The sequence below is a fragment of the Oryzias latipes genome, chromosome 10 (genome assembly GCF_002234675.1).
Source record: "Oryzias latipes chromosome 10, ASM223467v1".
NCBI classification, from domain to species: domain Eukaryota; kingdom Metazoa; phylum Chordata; class Actinopteri; order Beloniformes; family Adrianichthyidae; genus Oryzias; species Oryzias latipes.
The window spans coordinates 26,685,799-26,701,932 of record NC_019868.2 but is presented as its reverse complement, the minus strand read 5'-3'; the positions used below and the strand labels follow the sequence as shown (position 1 = coordinate 26,701,932).

At 38.3% G+C, this 16,134-nt stretch overlaps 3 protein-coding genes across 3 annotated transcripts; 1 reads left to right on the top strand and 2 right to left on the bottom strand.

Annotated features, from left to right (window-relative positions):
- Positions 1-1,601: 1,601 nt before the first annotated feature.
- Positions 1,602-3,620, bottom strand: hes7 (hes family bHLH transcription factor 7). The gene is given in 5 exon segments (NM_001104797.1): positions 1,602-1,664; positions 1,667-2,172; positions 2,291-2,384; positions 2,477-2,572; positions 3,573-3,620. Coding segments are annotated over 5 exon segments (807 nt in total).
- Positions 3,621-6,609: 2,989 nt separating this feature from the next.
- On the top strand, positions 6,610-7,355 carry LOC100049417 (Her5). Its single transcript, NM_001104798.1, has 3 exons — positions 6,610-6,660; positions 6,738-6,833; positions 6,924-7,355. The coding sequence occupies exons 1-3, from the start codon at positions 6,610-6,612 to the stop codon at positions 7,353-7,355; spliced, it is 579 nt and encodes a 192-aa protein (NP_001098268.1).
- Positions 7,356-12,409: 5,054 nt separating this feature from the next.
- On the bottom strand, positions 12,410-15,681 carry pfdn6 (prefoldin subunit 6). The gene is made up of 4 exons (XM_004073577.3): positions 15,483-15,681; positions 15,256-15,326; positions 15,043-15,167; positions 12,410-12,643 (listed from the first exon to the last, which is right to left on the bottom strand). Exons 1-4 carry the CDS (start codon positions 15,544-15,546, stop codon positions 12,523-12,525), a joined length of 381 nt encoding a protein of 126 aa, XP_004073625.1. The 5' UTR covers positions 15,547-15,681; the 3' UTR covers positions 12,410-12,522.
- Between the last annotated feature and the right edge of the window lie 453 nt (positions 15,682-16,134).

Below are 16,134 nucleotides of genomic sequence, written 5' to 3'. Positions count from 1 at the left end.
AAACCGGCCCCAAGGTGTGTTAAATGTGCAGAGCTTAGAAGATGGCTCGTCCAGTTTGATCTGCCAGTAACCATCTTTTTCATCCAGAATGGTGAAGATTGCATATTTCTAATGCTTTACGAAGAGTGAGGTCATTCTCCCGAAGCAGTCTCTCTTTCAGTCTTGTGTCATTTATGCTGAACACCAATTTATCCCTGATCATGCCTTCCTCATCAGCTCCAAACTCACAATTTTTGCTTTTTTGACGGAGCTCTGTGACATATCTGTCCACTGATATTCCTGACATCATTGGGTGTGACCAGAACTGATGGCGCTCAAATACAACATTCTTTTGTGGGCTACAGTAGTCTTTGAATGCTTTCAGAATGTCCTCCATCGTAAGTGCGTCTCCGGCTGGGGTAATAGCAAGTGTGTTGTACACTTCTAAAGCTTCCTCGCCGATGGTGTGAAGAAGAATGGCTATTTTAACCTTTTCATCTTTTTCCAACGCACCTGTTGCAGTCATGTACAACTGGAATCTTTGTTCCCATCTGCACCAAGTTTCTGACAGATTGCCGGTGAGCAGCAGCGGCGATGGCGGTTTGAACTGCTCCATGTTTTCAGCAACGGTGAACTATGCTAATTTAAGCTAGCTCACTTGTGGTGCTCGGCTGCAGTCTCCCTCTCACACGACAGCTTGCACTTCTGACACCATGTTGTGACTTTATATGATGTTGCTCCGAGTTACCTTAGCGTGGGTGTTATCAGCGGGTCTCTTACTTAGGACAGACGACAGGGACACAGCTTTCGGTGCATGAGCATTTACATGTACTTTACTTTGAAAACTCCTCATGGCATATACAGGCCGACAGCACCATCTATTGGTGGCGGTGGTTATCACTGCTGTCTATCACAATATACCACATAAAGAGCTCCGCGTTTCTGTGCAGGAGACACGGCACGGACTGAGGAGATTGATTGACAGGGTCTCCAGCCAATCAGGACACAGAACAGGGTGCGCTGTTTAAACAAAGCAGCATAATCGCTCAGAAAGAATGAGCTAAACCGGGAAAGATGAACTGCAACGTAGTTTGTTTCAGTTTGACAGAGATTTTAGTGTTTCAGGTTGGAGCACAGACTGCAGAAGGGGGGAAGAAAATGTCACGTTCTATGCGGGTCTACTTTTTGGAGCATGCCTTTGGTGTAAACTCAAATGTGGATGTCGATTATGGAGAATCACGTCACAGTTTTATGAGATTCTATAAAGTAGAGCTGTCCCTCTTCTGTCTCTGAATGATAAGCCTAATCCCAGAATACCTTAAATATGATCCCCAACAATCCCAACCCCAATATTTTATCTTTAAATGAATTTTAATGGTTAATAAGAAACAAATCAGACACATTCTTATTTCAAACATTCAGTTTAAAATTATGAAATAACTGATAAAGCCGCTTAGGCATTCAAACAAATGCACAAAGTCCTCCTAAGTGTTTGGTAAAAGATTTAATAGATGGGAAGAGAATTTTAAAATAGTCATATCTATGTACACTGTACAGTACGGTCCCTCATCTCCACAGTCGCAGCTTATTTCCACTGGGTGCCTCCGCCGTCCGTCATGGTCTCAGAACCAGGGTCGCCACATGTTTGAACATTCTGGTGTGGACTCCTCCCTGTGTGGGAGGTTGGGGGGTGTCTTAGCGATGTGAGAAGTGGGACGTGGAGACCAAGAGGGCTGGTGTGAGGAAACGTGGGTGAGAAGCTGAAGTAGGAGGTGTTGGAGGACGGAGGTGACGGGTTAGGGGGAGAGGGGAAGCAGCAGGCAAAGGACGGGAAAGGTGGAGACGCTGCGTACGTGGGGAAGGAGTGAGGGAACCAGGGGGAGGACGGGGGGGACAGATAGTCGTGGCACGGCGTGGAGCAGGACGGGGGCTGGAAGGAGGAATGGGGCGGAAAAAGCAGCCAGGGCGACTCTTCTCTGTGGTCACATTTGCAGAGGGTTTCGGCGGGCGCGGCGTCGGGCCCCTCGTGGGGGTCTGGTCGTGGCTGCAGGCTCTCGGCGTGATGCCTCAGCGTCTCCATGAGGCGTGTCCTCTGCGCGGGCGTCACCTTGTGCATGAAGCTGGTCAGCTGGGACACCTGGTGCTGGAAACCTGCAGTTTCAGTGCTGAGGAGAGGAGGAGCACTGGACTCTGCTGGAGTTTTAACAGGAGTTTTAAAGACAAATATATGAGGTACAAAACAACATCAACAAAACACATTCTCCATGTTTAGATTTGACGACATTCTTACAAACTTGTTTGCTTGACTAACCATCTCTTGCGTTCTTTCTATCTGTCCACTTCTTAAGGTACTCCACAGCCAAGTCCAGAATCTCTGCCTTCTCTAGCTTAGGATTGTGCAGTCGCTGTCGATGGCAACAGTCAGGAAGTGTGGACATGTGTTATTCCATTTTTTTGTACATGTAGATTTTGTCGTGTGTGTCTTGACAGAACTCACAGGATCGGACGTGACATTCAACAGCAAACTTCTCAGTTCACCGAGACTTTGATTTATACGATCTCTTCGCTTCTTCTCCACAACGGGCTTCAGAATCTACAAGGAGGTATATTGATGTGACTGCACTTTCAGTTGTGATGGGACGTTGCTCATCTTTTGAGGACCCACTCCGATCATCATATCATTTATTTCAAAAACCTTCACAGTGGTCTTTTCATCATTCTTATGCAGTTTATAGCCAACATTTTAAAAACTTGTGTCGTTTTCTAGGACAGATTTTGCCTCTGAATTGTGGGAAGGACTGTTGGCATGGAGGAACCCCGCCCCCACTTCCCATTAACCATCTGTTTATGCGCTCTCCCACTAGCTTACAACCCCAAACACCACCCCACCCTAACATTACCAGTGAAACAAAAATGGTGAGCTGTATTGGAGTTATCCAGACGGACAGTTTAGATCCAGATTCCAGCTCAAACGAGAAAAAATAAAAAAAGGACGTATACGGATCTATTTGTCAACAGGTGGATGCATCAGAACGGAGCGGAGCAGGAAGCCGATTATAGCTTCTACATCACAACTCCAATCTTTTTGAAACTGCATTTTTTTGCCTGCTCCTGATTCACATTGATTTGAATAAAAAAAATGTCATTGTTAGCTTCCAAATCTGTACGTAAGTCCTTGATGCTAACAAAAATGCCACAAGAACATGTTAAAAACACCATTTTCATCGGAGTGGGTCTTTCACACATGGGTCCTTTCTCAACACCAAAGAAAGGTTTCAGATTAAAACGCTTTTATTTATTTATTTTTTACTTGTACCATTAATTACTTAAATAAAGGGATAGACACATATTAAAGGAAATGTTTTTGTTCCAAATCTGTTAACTCAAAAGAGATCAGACGGTCCTTTGAACAAGTCTGCAAGATGACTCCAACCTGGCAACCCAAGAGCACGCTTACCCTATGAGAGATCTTGGCTGGAAAAGCATCACAATTTTCTATTAAAGTGACAACAGAACTGAGAACAACAAAGTGCAGAATCACATTTAGGAAGTACCTTTGTTTCTTTAAAAGAAAACAAAAACGAATTTCCTACCCGTTTCCCGCTTTTGCTGTCCTCTGTGGTTTGCTGTCTCCTGGTCATTTCTCCTGGTGTGACCCAAAAGTCTCTGCAAAGAAGCGACTTCTGCTCCTGTGAGGCGCCTATAAGGACGCAGCTCCCCCTCTCTGATTGGCTGGCAGCTGGGTGACGTCACAGGGAAACTTTTATCGGAATCCAAAAGTGAGATTTCCTTTTTTCATCAACGATTTGAATATTCTTGAAGTAGTTTAAATAATATATACATATGTGTGTTTTTATTATTTTATAAAACATAAATAATAAATAATCATAAATAAAGAATACTTGAAAAAAATCATGTAAGTTCTTAAGGTTATAAGGTTATTTCAGTGTTTATGGTGTAAAAACTATTAGATTTTCTTATAAGTCTAATTTATGATATTTATAAGAAAAGCTTTTACCATTTCTAAAAACTCATAACTTTTTAACAAGTCAGCTATGAAGATGATACATTTTGTTTTTTCACGTGTACTCACAATTTTTAACAAATAAAATTATATAAAATAACAGATAATAACGCTTTTATACAAGTTAAGCAAACATGTAAGCACCAAAAAGCAAGTTACATTTGTTTTACCTTTAGTGCTTAAAGTAACTTTCGCGTCTTCCGCTATCAGGATTTTGGCCATTTTTTGCAGGAAATTTATCTTTTTGTCTGATGCCTTTCAAATTAAAAAAAATTTCGGGGGGGGAAACAGAAGTCAAATGACAAACAGCACACCATTTATTCATTGTTGAACTTTTGTGCAGATCCCTTTCAGCCCTTTTTGAAGATGCTGTGGTGAAGTGAGACCATGGGAAACGCTTGTTCAGCTCGTGGGAACAGACGTGAAGTGAGAAAGAGAGCGGCTGTGACTTCTTTTTATGGCGTGTGACATTTCAGCATTCCCCAATCTGGGATTAAAACAACATACACGATTAATCCAAGTGAGGACATTTTAAATTTAAGACTTCATCTGTTAAGATCCTAAAGCACAAAATACTGCGATTTTGTATTTATCTATTTATTTTCTTTCTTTGTTTTTTTGACATTGGTCTTGTCAGGAGCAGCAGAAGTGATCACACCCCACCGTCAAGTGTGCGCTGCCTTCAGGTCAGCCTGAAACCCGTGTTCAGGCGTCACAAAAGCTCCTTTTACGCACCAAACCAGATGTTGGGAGCGCGTTCCCACCCGTGCCAGCTTTTGTTGTTGTTGTTGTTTTTGCTTTGTTTTACCGAACTTAATTCGAAGCAGCAGCTACGGTATTAACGTTTTTGGTGGTGTTTTAAAATAATGATTAGGAAAATAAAGCAAACACAAAGAAATGCTAAAGAGGACAGATGTATTTATTTATTTATTTATTTATTGCGCACAATTTGTCCGTGTATAGGAAGTAAAGATAAATCCTTTTAATTAGAGCCTTGTACATGCGCACATTTAGTTAAACTAAATTCTTTTTTAAGTAGAATTTGTTTAAAATTAGTATATGTTAATTGTATTTTTAACATATTATATTAAAAATCCAAATACAAGGAGGTACCTGTGTATTCATTCTTTTTCTAACCCTTTATGTTGACAGTAACTTGTTTTCATTGTTCAATTGATAAAAATAAAAAGATAAAAATAGTAATCTTTTTTTAGCTTCTTTTTGTGCGTAAACCGGGTTATGCTGTAATTATCTGCACAAATAAATTCATGTTATATTGTTAAATGTATCTATGAGTTAAATATTTTAGTTTACTTTAGGTCTGATGACCGAAAAATTGGGGTTTTAATCCCAAAAATGATTAGGAGTCATTTCCGGACCGGGTCCACGTGCCTTTAAGACATATGCACGCACGAGCACACATGCGCACTTTTTTTTCCCCCAACTCAGATTATCTTCATGACATAATTGCGCTTCCACCAAGCGTTTCAAAGCGTCTCTCCTCGCTGCCATGGCAACCAGCGTTGATCTCTGGCCTGTTACTAATCGCCCTCTTCTCCTTAATTTCAAGCGGAAGTATCGTTTGCTCCAAAAGGGCGATTTAATCCTCTGGTGGGTGCCCGTGATCCGATCTTCCCAGTGTTATCCCCACTCCTCAGCCTATTACAGGGAACAAAGCGCTGTGCGCACAGATACCCAAAGGGTCAAATCCTTTTGTTCATCACCGCGTCCACTGAGTCGCACTTATTGAGATGGTTACGACAATCCCGTTAACGATAAGAACATTCATGGCAAAAGCTGGTTGTTTTGTTGGGAGGGAGACGATTTGGCTTTGATGCAAATCGGGAGAAAAGGTCTTTTTGGAGATGGGAGGGCGTGGAGTACCCGCTTCTACCTCCATCCAGTCTTTCTTTTATGTATTTTAAATGTCCGAGGGTGACTTTAAATATGGCAAATGAAAAATAAAATGTCAACTTTCACATCTTAAAATTGAGAGATTTGTTTAATGTGTTTTAATATGTTTTAAAAAGCTGCTAAGCTAAAGGTCCAAATTGAGTATTTTACATTTTTCTACTTGTGTTAAATACGTTCCCTACAAATTTAACAAAATTAACTTTGACCTTAGAGCCCCATCGCCCGGTGATTTTCACCCGAGAAAACTATTTTACATGAATTTCAGTGTGTCGCGTGTCAAGGAGTCTGTGCCTTCACCGGGGAAGTCTGGCGTGTCTCAGCAATGGACCAAAGGCCAAGTTGAATTATTGTATTCTTTTTTAGGAACTTTTTGTTCTAAAATTCCTCCCTTTTCAGTAATATTTGAGCATGTCTTTAGGAACTTCTTATGTTTTTCTTTTTCGTTTTGTTACACAAACCACAGCTGAAAATAAAAGAAAACCACTCTAATTTATCATGTTTTGATCCATTGTTTATGACAAGTACTTTTTGACGATGGGTCTAATAGTCGGGTAAAAATTACCCCGGCTCATCCACAGGTCGCGCGCAGTTAGGTAAAAGGTGCTCACGGGGGGCGTGGCAGCAGCCAGGACACAAGAGGTCACAAATACGCGACACTCGCTTAGTTTGGATCACCAACAATCGGCTGAAGCATGAAATCTTTGTCCTCCGACGAGATGAACAAACTCACTTTGGCGAGACGGGTAAGGTTTATCTTCTTTATTTGTTTTCTTTATTCGTGTCGGGAAATAACTGTTGAGTTTTTGCAATTATTTTCAAGATGTCCAAACCGCTGATGGAGAGGCGCAGACGGGAGCGCATCAACCACAGTTTGGAGACTTTGCGGCTTTTGATGGTGAAACACACCCAGAATGAGGTAAAAATCTGAGTCTGAGGATGTGTTCCCTAACCAGAAATACGTTTATTTTTAATTCTTTGTTTGTTTTTATTTCTTTTTGTGCAATAGAAGCTTAAAAATCCGAAGGTGGAGAAAGCAGAGATTCTCGAGAGTGTGGTAGAATTCCTGAGGGCGGACTTGGAGAAGGGAAAGCAGGCCGGCAGGACCCTGTCCGGAGATCCGGAGCACCACTACCGTGATGGAATGAGGTCCTGCCTGCTGAAGGTCAGCCACTTCATATCCAGTAAGAGTCAGGAATTGGGAGAGAGCGTGGCAGGTCCAGTCCAGGCTGGCTTTACGCGCCCGGAGCAGAATCCTGCCACTTTTGGACGCATCCACACAAGCGTGATGCCCATACTTCCTGGTGACACGGCCTCTGCAGCCCCCCAGCAGGAGCTGACGCAGGGCGCAGGACTCCCACGTGACACCGGGAAGCTTCTTTTCTCCGCTGAGGTTTCCGCACACATAACGGATCCGGTGTGGAGGCCTTGGCCGCAGTGACTCTAACATAAGGATGATTTTAAAGTAAATGTGTGTTTTCCCTTATAGAGTCTTAAATTTTGCACAGACAAAAAGCTTTTTATGAAGCCCAATGAGAAAAAAAGCATCTTGATTTTACGCATGGAGCTAAAGTTGAATTTTTTTGCTACTGCTTTAGATTTTGTTATGAATTCCACGCGAAAAATGTGTTTTTATTCCATATGCTCTGAGATGTCTGCATTATAAGACGTGAAATGTGTTGCGATGAATTTTAAAACACGATTTCCTGGGCGATCCTTGCGCCAGGAGTGGCCCATCAGCAGCGCCAGCAGAGAAAGGGGAGCCATCCACAGCCCAGTTCGCACATACTCCAAAGCAGGTTGGACAGGCTAGGCTCCCCATTGAAGTGTTAAAGAGAAGCCACGACATTCAGAGCAGTTTTTATACAAATGTAGACAAGCGACAGATGGTGGTTGTTCAGGGTCAGACTGTAAGGATCCGCAGAATCTACATGCGCCCTATGAGCGTCCCTCCATCGAGTAAAGAGAAAGGTAATGCGTAAAATGAAGATGTGATCAACCATTTGACATGACTAAAGTGTTTTGCTTTGAGACTGTTAAACTATTTCAAATAAAAATCGATTTACATCAGATTTCCTTCATGCTATGTGGATCTATGGTATTTAACCATTAACTAAAGGTAGATCTATCACAATCAGGTTTGTATAAATAGATTAAAGTAAAAATTTTGGTATCTGGTTACACCTTTTCACCCCTCTGACTCACAGATTCAATTGTTGGAGTTTAAGTAAACTTTTGAAAAATCTGCTCACAGCCCTCTTTTTACAGAAATTTCTTAAATAAAAGGCTTCAGTAAAATTTCTTTACAATCACTATCCTGCATTTGATACAAAGAGCAATAAAAAAATCAATTGCAAATGTTGGACACACACAAAATAAACAATACAATGCATAGCTTTGTATTGTAAGTCCATTAATTCCCATTTCTGACATAACATTAAAATCTTGTCTAAGCAGAGTGCAAATATTATGCTCTTATGTTCATAGCATGTCATAAAATAGATTTAGATTTAAATTAAATGGGCTGATCTCAGGTCAGGATGCGCTTTTGTGCAGTTTAGGGCTCAGAAGAAAAGCCGCCACTGTGTTAATCGAATAAAACTGGAAATAGATTCACTTTGGTCCTTCCAGAGTTTGCTCAAGTGTGAGAAGGAGCCACGACGACATGTTTAAACTTTCCTAACCGCTGTTGATCACATAGATTCGTTCTAAAGCAACTTATTTACCAAACGCGTATTTGATTCTTACATTAGTGACAAACTCCTGCCCCACAAAACCAACCAGTTAACTTGTCCATCCAGACAATTTATTGATCCTTTCATCTCCAAAGGACAACACTGATATAAAAACAAAAAGAATAGATGCATGTGAAGCCATTGGACCTCCTAAATATACCAATACAAAATAATATTAGTGTTGGACTTGTGTGTCTAACATATTTTGGGGTTTGTTCACCGTACAGTACATCAGCTGTCTGCAATGATGTTATGATACCAACCCTCAAATAATATCACCAAAATATATATTTATTTATTTTTTAGGAGTTTTTTTTAATTTATACATTTTATTTAGTCTCTACATGTTTGATCTTTGTTATAAAACATTTTTAAAAAACTGCTTAAAAATCTTTTGCCATAATTTTTTGTAAATTGTAATTTGGACAGTTTCAGGTTTATCTGTAAAAACAAAGAGACTGGAGTTGTACTAAAAAGTGTGACTACAAAAAAACTGTTTTAAAGATAAACTATTAGAGCAAACTGTAAAGCAGTAAAAAAATCACTACTAAAGGATAAACCGCACAAAAGGACCTAAAATCTCATCAGAAAATTAATTGATTAGATTGTAAAGGCAATATAAGGAATCTGGTTTTCTTTCTCTTATAATATTCCTATTATGTTAGTTATTATATTAACATTTACACCTCAGAATGTATAAAAATAAAAAATAAATCAAACAATAGGTGGGATGCAACAGTGGGAGTTGGAAGCAAAACGTTGAAAGTAAATCATGTGGAAAAACTGTCAGACGGCAGAAATGTGTCAATTTGCAAAATAATCCTGGAACTTTGTGTTTCATTTCAACCAAACATCAATGGGTTACAAATCCAACTAAAATAAATTTTATAATAGACTAAACAGAAAGTGTTTGTAAACCATCTGGTTTTTGAAGAAATGCAATTAAGATAAAACCTTTAACCTAAAACGCAGCTGAAAAAATCGTTGTGGTCACTCAGTAAAAAGCCAAAAAACACACAATTTTGGAACAAGATTTTGTTGAATGAAAAGCAAGTACACAAATGTTCTGCGCATGATGGAGGTTTTGCTGTCTCTTCTTTTGTTTCTGAGGTATAAGTGGGTTCTGTTGCATCCAGGTTCCTGTCTTCCAATTGTTGTTTTTCTCTCCACCTTTTGCTGTCATCAGTTGCTCGTTAACACGCTGGCGTTAAACCAGCAGCTGCTTCTGCAGGGTGCCGCTGTCGCACTAGCGCGAACAATAAACACGTTTTGGCCCGTCGGTTCCCACGGTCCACGCGCGCCTCAGCACCGCAGACTGCGCGCATTTTCAGGTTTCAACTGTTCGGATTTTGGGTTTAAGTAGCAATTCCGTCACAAATGCAAGATTGGATTAGAACGAAATAAGGTGGTTTTGACTGTATATAATGTATCTAACAGCCACGTGTCCGCCAGCTTTTACTGCCCCAGTCTGGACTTTAGGAAAACACCTCGGGTGTGAATGGTTCTGCCCTAAGCGTGCGCCGGAAATGATGGGCCGGCCGCGCGCAGCCGCAGAACAAGACAAAAGCTGCCTTTGGGTGCAGCCGCCTTGCTCCACCTGTCCCTGCAGGTTTTTTTTAATTAACAAATATTGCACATACAAAATAACAAACACAAAACTCCACACTGTGTGCAAAAGACAATTGTCACGTTTGCCAGGGAAATGAACAAAAAAAAAAACGTAATAATAATGTAAAACAGTTTAAGCAGAAATAAAACAAAACATATAAAAGCAAAGGAATCTTTGAAAATTTTAAAAGAGACCATGTTTCCACTGTTCTAACAGCTTTTTTGTTAGTGGAGGATCTTATATTGTTTAAATACAGAACCATTTATTTCTGGAAAACATAAAATACTGTTTTTTTGTTAGCATATTTACACTCCTGTATGAAGTAGCCATAATTATAAGTAAATTAACTACATATATTTTCTCTGCATTAAATCTCCCTTGTGTAAAATATCCCAAAACAATAAACTCATAAAATAATTTATAATCTTTACATCGATGAGTTCTTATTAAATTTATCAAATCTTTCCAAAATACTTGAGTGAAGGAGCAAAACCAAAAAAGACGAGGCACCGTTTCTGGTGGGAAATGACAAAATGAACATTTCATGTCCAGATCTTTTTTCCTTTTGATAAAGAAGTTTTTCACTGGATAAAATGTATGAAGAATTTTGAAAGAAATTTCTTTAATTTTGTTTGTGATAAAATACTTTTGGGGCCGGGGAGAAACCTTTTCCCACTGAATTCTACAGCCAAACCTATTCCAGTATGAGATAACATGCGGTTTTGTGGCACTCTCATTGTGAAACCGAGAACGGATACTTGCAGGCTCCCCTGCAGCTTGGAGAGCCTGCAGTGAAGCAGGTCCTCTCTGTGGTGCGTGGAACAATGCTGCACCTTCCTTATCATCAGCAGGGGTTACTGAACTGGAAACTCATATTCAAACATGACTTTAGTCCACACAACACTCCCATATGGAACTGTCGGTATATTTTATGTTGGAACAAATCAATATTTTACAAAAATTGGATTAATAATGGTATTTGGTCATTATGACATATTATGGATGATGATGGAAACTTTATCTCATTTGAAACTTTTTCCAGCAATTTTAAATGAAATGATAGAAAACAAAACAACAATGTCATCAAAGCCTCAGACTTTGATCCAAATGTCCTCCAGTCTGGTTCAAAATGTTCAAGTTCAGCTTCCATCTCTGATGTGCGATGATCAACCGCTTATTTCCAAACTTCCAAACTCATTTATGAGATCTTTGTTTGTTAGAGAACCGTTTCCAACATCTTACAAAAATCCTTCTATGTCACAGCATTACACAAAAGAGGAAATAAGCAAGTTCAGATCTCAGTTCAGTAAATACCCAATTTTTTCAAAATACAAAGAAACCCATTTTAAAAGAATGAATGCAGTCTATCCATGCAAAGACCTACTCCATGTACGTTTTTGGTTTCAAGAAAATAACTGTTCTTTCTGCGATATAAATATAGAATCACTTGATCATCTGTTTTTTGAATGTCTATATTCTAAAGGTTTTTGGGAGGATTTCTTTTGTTGTTGCTCCTCAACGTTTCCTTTTCCTATTTCTAATCAGTTACAAAAACACATTGTATTATTTGGAGTAGTTTCTGGTGATAAATTATTTGATTTGGCATTTATTACTTTATTAATTTCTGGGAAATTCTTCATCCATAAAAGCAGATTTTTAAAAATCAAACCACTATTCAACACATTTGAAGATCACATGTTATGTGACAATGTTGTGTACTACAATTCCAATGTTGATTTTTCTTCTTTGTGTCTTATTCTTTTTCCTTTTTTATGTCTCTCTATTGTAGTTATGTGAATGTGTCATCCTCTAAAGTTCAATAAAAAGTAATTAAAACTATGCTGCACCTTCTGTGAGTGGGAGGGCGGGCCACGCGTGGAGCGTCTGCCCCACAGCAAATGTTACCCCTGGAGTTTTCTGCAGGATCTGCATCTTGTTTTTTGAAGACATTTGTTTTGAATTTGATGTGGTTGTTTTTTGTTTCCTTTTGGGATTTTATTATTATTTTTAAATAAATGAGTTTTATTCCATTTATTGTAGATTTAAATTTTGGTATTTTTATCACATTTCCTGGTTTTAAAACTTTATTCTTGTACAGAACTTTGGTTAAAATCATCCGGATTGTTCTGATTGTGAAATAAAGAATGACAGTTCATGGAAAAAAAAAACATTTATTATTAGCAACAGTGGAAATGAGCAGACTGTGGAGTAAGCCGACAGGGTTTCGTGTTTCTGCGGCGGTTGACTTTAGACGCCGCCGTCAATCAGATCTTTCCACCAGTCCGGCCTTGAGCTTTGTGGAGCTCCTGCTGCAGACTTGTCAGAACCTCCCGATGGTCGTCAGCCCTCTTCTCCATGTCTTTGAGGAGCGTCTCGTATCTTTGACTGAACAGACAAGAACAGTAGTGAATGCATCACCTGAAACGTAAAGCACACATGCTAGTAATACAAATCTAGAATTGCCAAACAAATGTGCAAATCGCATTTATATTTAAGAAAATGGTGGTTAACCCGAAAAAGACTTGGAATATAATATTTGTGATTTTGTTGCAACAGGTACTGTTTCGGAGATTTTACTTTCAATTCTTACACTGCCTCCTACTGGCCCAGACAAGAATAACACCTGAAGTAACCAAAGCACGTGACCAGTATTATAAAGAGAAGTCTAAGAAAAAATACAATTTTAAAGACAGAAAAAACGCTCAATAATAATCTCCAACAGGATGAATGAGCTGCTGTAAAAACAAAAGACTTGTTTTTACAACACAGTACAGAATATCAAAGCTAATTCTTGTTTTAACTGAAGAAAGAATTACCTATAGAAAATAACAGGCAAAATACTTGTACAACATAGATATGTAAATAAATAAACAAGAACCTAAAATAGTGTGACACAATCCTCCTTTTGATTAATGCTAAAGTCATTTTTGACAGATTTAAGATACAAACTGCTTTACGATTTCAGTGTCCGACGTTAAAAGATGAAATACAAATGACACTAGGGCTGCACGATATGAGGAAAACTCGCGATATGCGATATTGGTGATTAATATTGCGATAACGATATAATTTGCGGTATATAAACAAATGTCAAACCAACCAAAAACATAATTTCCATTTCAATGCAACAGTATAAAAATCATACTCCAAATGACCCTTGTCGACGTAGGAGGCAAACATCAAACATAAAAGGGCTCATTTGATTGATCAACAGCGTAAACGGGTCCTTCCGATTGGTTAAATGCATAAAGGGATTTATTTCATTTGTTCAATATTTCAAGCTGCCATGAGTTTGTTTTAGCACACTTAACCCTTGTGCTATCTTAGATGACCCCCCCCTTACATTGACGTGTTCTCCCTACCATGACAAAGGTGGACAAAGGTGGAAAGATTTCATGTAATCCATGGACACCAGTGAAGATCACAAATTATTGAAGAAAAATTGTTCAGTGCACTGTCTAGTGGGTCTAGATGACCCAACTCCCAATGTTAAAGTGCCTAGGATAGCACAAGGGTTAAGGTAACCATTTATTGCGATTTTCGCCGTCTTTTGCGGTATGCATATTGCACAGCTTGATGTCGCGATAACGATAAATTTGCGGTATATTGTGCAGGCCTAAATGACATAATGAGACGATAAAAGCTAATAAATAGGTTAATGTCAGAATATTTATTCACAATTACTATTCATTTGTTTAAAATAAATGATAGTTTGTATTAATTGAACAAACAATTTAACAACTACAAACATAATGATATGAAATATAATATTATGGGGAAAAAACCTGTCCAAAAGTATCTCAGATGCATGGACAGCAAATATAAAACTATTTTAACTTTAAGAACATGTAAATATTATATGACATAATTAATTTAAGGCCCCAAACGGACAGCTGTGGGATCCCATTTATTTCTTTTTTGAAGGTACAACCAGCCAAGGTCAACTTTTATTTCTGCACAACCCTTTTTTCATCAGCCACTTTTCATCTTCCATTAATTTAAAAGAAACTATGAGTACAGTCTTTATTATATATTAATGTAAAAAAAAACACAAGCATATCTGTGACATGCATCTGTTTTCCCCAGCATAAAGTGTGTCACAGTAATGAAAAAAAGAAATATTTCTATTGAATGAAGCAACATAATACCTGATATAATCACTTAGCAACACTGTTAATTTAATTTTAAAGCAAAAGCTGTATTCATTTTTTTAATATATTATTTTATTTCCCCCAAAATTTGACTAATTACTCATCTGGGGCACATTGGACCCCATTTATAATGTAAAGATATAAGATAGTTTTCTGTCTGCTAAAATGTCTATATGTTTAAATACTACAATTATGGGTTTCAGGTCAAAAATTAAGCCTTCACCTTTCAACTGTCAGTCTTAGGATATAAGATTGTATCAGTAGAAATTGAATATTAAAAGGTTCAAGGTATGGCGTAAATTTAAGGCAAATTATGTGATTCTATATTCTATAAAGACAGCTTAAATCAGGTGTTCTCGTCGTGCATTTTGTTTCTCTATTTATTCAAGGTAGAACTCAGAATTTGTGGTCAAAATTTTACCATGGCGACGAAATATGTTCAAGTCTATCCTGAATTTTCAGAACTACCCATAAAAACTAGATTTCCAGCTTCTGTGGCTGATATTTCATTACAAATAAATGACTATAAACGTCTCTGCTTATAGTAAGTGCTATATATTATAAACTAAAGCTTGAAAATATCATTTTAACTAGGGCATCCCATACATTTTCTTTTGTATTTCTTTTCCTTACATTTCTCCATTGATGTACTCCAGTCTTTTTGTGACCGTGGCCTTGGCTTCATCCAAGTCTTGCTTCACTAAAACTGGACCGATAAGCTTGTAAATGGTGTTAGAACTGTCCAGCAGATCGAGCTCCTGGAAATATACAGGTCACATCTTCAGTCAAACTGAACATAAAGATATCTAATGGACAAAAACATGTTGTTAAGGGTTAGGCGTGTACCTCTTTGACTATGTTGTTTTCTGTCAGCTGCGTCTCCAGTTTCTGCCTGACGGACATACTTTTACTCACATCTGAAAAAAAAACAGACATTTGTAAGTTGTATTTCTTTTAATACGTCAAATCTCAAAGTTACTTTAAATATTTGAAACATGGGTGCAGGCATGGCTAACTAACTGCTGCCCGATGGTAACAACATCATGGCACACTAGCAGCTAACAGGTACCTACCTTTCTGCACCTGCGAATATTTTTCTAATTCCGCTTTTAATTTCTTTTGAATTGCATCTGCCATGTTTTATGACTTGTTTGTAATAACCGTGTAAACGTTAAATAAATGTATCTAGAGGTTTCAGAGCTAACAACACAGAATGGGAGAACTGCGCTAGCTAACCGGAAGGAGCGACGGATTTAGCGGAAGTTGTGAAAGATTCACTGCCATCCAGAAAATCGGAGTTTCCGCAGTCGTACAAGAGAAGAGTTTTATCAAATATTTTCTATTTCTGTCCAATGTATATCATATTAGATGAAGAAATTGCATGAAATTTGAAAAATATCTTATTTGATTAGGATTTTTTTGACTTAGTAGTTATACACACAAGTTATTACATTATTCTCATAGTCGAACAATAGAAGATAATAGATATTTTAAACTTTGAATTGCACACATAACATTTAAAAATAAAATTAATTGCTGCCACATCTCATTCAAAAAGGTATGGATAAATCTTGGTCCACCAGCTCTGATCAGTCTAAGGGGATCTCCAACATGGAAAGAGTTGATGTCCTCTCTGTATTAAATCATAATAAATCATGTAAGGGGCTAATACCTGGCATCAAGCCACTGACCTTCAAAAATCACAAGAGAAATGAAAATTGGTTT